The 6,000-nt window shown below is 41.8% G+C and overlaps 1 protein-coding gene across 1 annotated transcript in view; it reads left to right on the plus strand.

Moving 5' to 3' along the window:
- Window positions 1-6,000, plus strand: part of bco2a (beta-carotene oxygenase 2a) — a gene marked incomplete at its 3' end in the record, with an annotated part of 65,010 nt that overhangs the window by 23,628 nt on the left and 35,382 nt on the right. Inside the window, exons 9-11 of the mRNA XM_084320596.1 lie at window positions 371-508; window positions 3,067-3,249; window positions 3,905-4,015. Coding sequence (XP_084176722.1) covers window positions 371-508; window positions 3,067-3,249; window positions 3,905-4,015 — 432 coding nt within the window. The remainder of the gene's footprint in view (window positions 1-370; window positions 509-3,066; window positions 3,250-3,904; window positions 4,016-6,000) is intronic.

Raw genomic sequence — 6,000 nt, forward strand, 5'->3', positions numbered from 1 at the left:
CTTCTGTTTAATCATCTTCCCTTTATTCATTTGCTTAGATTTGTTGTACACATGATCTAAAGAAGGTGCTGAATGAGCTCAGTGGCAGTTCTTCATGTCTGGTGAAGCATGGTGTTATTCACTGGCAAAGATGCAAAGAAAGATCATAATTTATATTCTCCTTTGTTTCATCACAAGCCTAGTAACAGACACAATATTTATAACACTGGGAATACATTCCCTGAGATCCATAGATGTCCCTAGATACCAAGAACATGCAAATGGACCTTGTAGAAGTGGAGCAATCCTCCATTTACTTTCAGAAAATAGGGCTAGGGCTTAAGAGGTTAAGGTGTAAATGAAGGGACCTTACTGCTGTGTGTTTCCCCAGGTATACAACACCTTGTGCAAGGTGTTTCCTCGACGCTTCGTCCTCCCTCTGGGCGTCACCGCCGACACGCCGACGGACGTGAACCTCAGCACCAGGACGTCCAGTCCGGCCACCGCTGTCAAAACCCATAAAGATCAGGTGACAGTCAGTAACACAAAGTGACACCGCTTTGAAAAAGAAGGTTTAACTGCAAAGTGTAGTTAAACAATGAACTGAACGACATGCAGTTAACTGCTCCCCAAACGGGTATTATGTAACATTAAAGCTCTACAGTGTGAGCTCCTCTTGGAGGCATGTCTTTGACTATACAGATTGTTATTGATGCGGACCTCGTCACCGGAGAGCCCTTTTCACATGATCCCACTGGAGAGGGGCGGAGCTTCTCTGTGCTTCCTCAAACTGGGAGCCGTCTGTGTGAACCTGTGGACCGACAGTATCACGGTCGCCGTCGCCCAGCGGGCCACGCTGTTATAGAGGAAATTATAACGTGAAACTCGTATTATAAGTTCACACGTCTAGTGATCTATGCATGAAAACAATAGCGTTTTCAGCTAATCTCTTTGTTATAACGAGATTAGTATGTAGTGCAGTATGTAGTGTGTATTACAGTATGTAGTGTGTAGTACAGTATGTAGTATAGTATGTACTGTGTAGTGCAGTATGTAGTGTTTAGTATATTATGTAGTTTGTAGTACAGTATGTCGTACAGTACATAGTGTGTAGTATAGTATGTAGTGTACAGTATGTAATGTGTAGTACAGTATGGAGCACAGTATGTAGTATAGTATGTTGTTTGTAGCACAGTATGTAGTACAGTACATAGTGTGTAGTACCGTGTGTAGGACAGTATGTAGTGTGTAGTACTGTATTTAGTGCAGTATATAGTGTGTATTACTATATAGCGTGTTACTTCAACCAGTCACTGCCGTATCAACGAGTAGTTAAGGTAATGACCGACATCCTTGCATGACAGGCGAGACTATGGAGACAAACAGCTGAACAATAGTGAACTCCAGCCACTATAAACAATAGTGAACTGCAGCCACTATAAACAATAGTGAACTGCAGCCACTATAAACAATAGTGAACTGCAGCCACTATAAACAATAGTGAACTGCAGCCACTATAAACAATAGTGAACTGCAGCCACTATAAACAATAGTGAACTGCAGCCACTATAAACAATAGTGAACTGCAGCCACTATAAACAATAGTGACCTGCAGCCACTATAAACAATAGTGAACTCCATCCACTATAAACAATAGTGAACTGCAGCCACTATAAACAAGTGAACTGCAGTCACTATAAACAATAGTGAACTGCAGCCACTATAAACAATAGTGAACTCCCGTCACTATAAACAATAGTGAACTCCAGTCACTATAAACAATAGTGAACTGCAGCCACTATAAACAATAGTGAACTGCAGCCACTATAAACAATAGTGAACTCCAGCCACTATAAACAATAGTGAACTGCAGCCACTATAAACAATAGTGAACTCCAGCCACTATGCACAATAGTGAACTGCAGCCACTATAAACAATAGTGAACTGCAGCCACTATAAACAATAGTGAACTGCAGCCACTATAAACAATAGTGAACTGCAGCCACTATAAACAATAGTGAACTGCAGCCACTATAAACAATAGTGAACTGCAGCCACTATGGACAATAGTGAACTCCATCCACTATAAACAACAGTGAACTGCAGCCACTATAAACAACAGTGAACTGCAGCCACTATAAACAATAGTGAACTGCAGCCACTATAAACAATAGTGAACTGCAGCCACTATAACAATAGTGAACTGCAGTCACTATAAACAATAGTGAACTGCAGCCACTATGAACAATAGTGAACTCCAGCCACTATAACAATAGTGAACTCCAGCCACTATAAACAATAGTGAACTCCAGCCACTATAAACAATAGTGAACTGCAGCCACTATAAACAATAGTGAACTGCAGCCACTATAAACAATAGTGAACTCCAGTCACTATAAACAATAGTGAACTGCAGCCACTATGAACAATAGTGAACTCCAGCCACTATAAATAATAGTGAACTGCAGCCACTATAAACAATAGTGAACTGCAGCCACTATAAACAATAGTGAACTCCAGCCACTATAAACAATAGTGAACTGCAGCCACTATGAACAATAGTGAACTCCAGCCACTATGAACAATAGTGAACTGCAGCCACTATAAACAATAGTGAACTGCAGCCACTATAAACAATAGTGAACTCCAGCCACTATAAACAATAGTGAACTGCAGCCACTATAAACAATAGTGAACTCCAGCCACTATAAACAATAGTGAACTCCAGTCACTATAAACAATAGTGAACTGCAGCCACTATAAACAATAGTGAACTGCAGCCACTATAAACAATAGTGAACTCCCGTCACTATAAACAATAGTGAACTGCAGCCACTATAAACAATAGTGAACTGCAGCCACTATAAACAATAGTGAACTGCATCCACTATAAACAATAGTGAACTGCAGCCACTATAAACAATAGTGAACTGCAGCCACTATAAACAATAGTGAACTGCAGCCACTATAAACAATAGTGAACTCCAGCCACTATAAACAATAGTGAACTCCATCCACTATAAACAACAGTGAACAGTAAACAACAGGCCATTATTAATCCTCTGTGTGTGTCGCTGTGTAAGCAGGTCTTCTGCACCCACGAGGATCTCCATGGAGACGACCTCCATGCATACGGAGGCTTTGAGTTCCCCCAGATCAACTATGGGAAGTACAACACGCGGCCGTACCGCTACTTCTATGGCTGCGGCTTCAGACACCTGGTCGGAGACTCGCTGCTCAAGATGGACCTGAAGGACAAGACTCTCAAGGTGTGTGTGTGTGTGTGTGGGGGGGGGTGATGTAATATGATGTAATTATCCCTAGTGTCATAGACTAGGGTCAGTACATACATAATGTAGGAACCTTTTTCAGAGAATATTCTGAAGAATACCTTCAGAGTCAGACATAGTATTCAGAGGTACACAAAGATACCTACTTTGGAAGGAACAACATTGCAAATTTAAATAGATGAATAATATTCAAATCTTATAAAGAATTAACCAAGTAGCTGTGTCCTGTTCAATGATAACAATATCTGATTAATACACACTGATAACGATATCTGATTAATACACACTGATAACGATATCTGATTAATACACACTGATAACGGTACCTGATTAATACACACTGATAACGATACCTGATTAATACACACTGATAACGATACCTGATTAATACACAATGATAACAATATCTGATTAATACACACTGATAACGATATCTGATTAACTGATAACGATATCTGATTAATACACAATGATAACAATATCTGATTAATACACACTGATAACGATATCTGATTAATACACACTGATAACGATATCTGATTAATACACAATGATAACAATATCTGATTTGTGTATGTGTGTGTGTGTGTGTGTGTGTGTGTGTGTGCGTGTGCATGTGTGTGCGTGACCTCAGGTGTGGCAGCAGAAGGGCTTCTACCCGTCAGAACCCGTGTTCGTTCCCTCGCCGGACGCGGTGGACGAGGACGATGGTGTCGTTCTCTCCGTGGTTCTTACCCCCTCAGCGGTGAGTCTCTGTGGGTCAGAGTGCTCAGCGGGGCTGCTTACGATGGTCTGATACACTTAAGGGAACGCGCCAACATTATGGGATGTTACCGTTTCCTCCAGAGTCAGACAAGAAGATAGATACCACTTTTCTCTCTGTTGTGTTCAGTATAGAAAGCTGTCCGGCTGCAAGCTAGTCTAGCTTAGCACAAATGAATGGAAGCGGATACGGACCATTAGCCTGGCTTAAAACTCCGGGAGAGCTATAGGCTAACTGGTCCATAGGGGGTTCAATTAAATTAAATTCAAACCTTTTATTTATTCTCGAAAAGGACAATTGAGGTCACCCTCATTTTCAATGTCGTCGAGACATTTCAATGCATACATTTTTTACAATATAATAATAATAAATATGAATAACTATTTATATAGCACCTTTCATACATGGACCGCAGCCCAATGTGCCCCACAGCAATTCGTATAAAATGAACATAGGCATAAAATCAGCATATAGTTGACAGAATAAAAAAACAATGCATAAATTGCAGACATAAGAATAGGTATAAAAGCAGGGCCGCGGGAAGTCAGTCAGTGGGGGTGCTGAGATAAGTGATATGATAATAACGTCATAGGTTAACCACTCTGGTAAACCAACACTCTCGTTCACTAGAGGAGACCACTGCCCAACTCCGCGCTCTCACGCTCAGCTCTGCGGAGTTCGGATAGTTCTGCTGGCTTGTTCGCCATCCGCCAGGGAAACCACAGATATATTCCTTTACTGCGAATTGAGCGTCCCAAAAACTATTCCAGGCCGCTATTTTTTTACCAACGGATTTCCAGTTCTGCGTTGACGCTTCCATTCGAATCCCAACTGGTTCATGCGTCGGCTACACGCTGCTTTAATAACACTGCATTATCGAGACAGCGCCCCTATGAGGATCTGGCAATGAATTCCAAGAATAGGGTAAATCTGCAGTGCCGCTCCGCTCTGTGACATTGAGTAGCCTCGGTATTACAATGGAATAAAAGCCAAAACAACCTTGCAGTTGCAGTTACACTCCCCGCCAGCAGGGGGTGCTGCAGCCCCAGCCGCACCCCCACTTCCCGCGTCCCTGTATAAAAGACAATAAAAGTAGTGCAACGTAAACGTGCAGACATAAGAATAGGCATAAAATAAGTACACTAAGTACAATGTTGCTCGAAGGCAAGTCCTGTTCAGTTGCATGTCATGTCACCCAATATCATAATGTTGTCCCACGGGAAAGTCTTGCAACAGACTTGTTTCCTTTATGCTAAGTTGAACATGTGACTGGAATTAAAGTAACACCATACAGTCTTGACACAGTAGAGAAGGACAATGTGTCTCTAGTTTCAGACACGTGAGGAGTGCAGGTCAGAGTTGTGGTCGAGTCACTAAATCTCGAGTCCGAGTGGAGTCTCGAGGTCCCCAGTGTTCGAGTCCAAATCCGAGTCACCAAAGAAGAGCCTGAGTCGAGTCCATGTCATCAAGGTTGAGTCCACTCCACTCTGGCAGTCAAAGAGCTGACATACAAATAAAAAAAGGTCTACATTAACACATTCAGAGCCGGCCGGATATGACCAAATTAGGGCTTGTAGGCCAGCGCTTTAATCAATGGGAGGACGGGGACATTTGCGAGTGCTTAAAATATAATATCTTAAATTATGGCTATGGGTCTAATACACCCGTCGCTTATCAATGACTTGCTTGCAGTCAACATGTACGAAACGGATTGTTTTTTCATCGGTACATTTCCGTTTTATACCGTTTTGAATACGAGTATAGTTTTGGAGATTTCTAGTAATTCCAGAGAAAGACGCGATAATAGCCCTTTAGTGGAATACACAAAACACGTTGTTATTTTCCGGCTGATTTATGAATCGTTTTCAAATAAACGCTAGATTATCGATAGTATATGTGTCCTTATGCACGATACAAAAGCGGGCTGAAAAATCGCTTATCCGTGCCTTGCTCAGCGGCAACGGCGC

Source organism: Notolepis coatsorum (genome assembly GCF_963971535.1).
Source record: "Notolepis coatsorum genome assembly, chromosome: 8".
NCBI lineage: Eukaryota > Metazoa > Chordata > Actinopteri > Aulopiformes > Paralepididae > Notolepis > Notolepis coatsorum.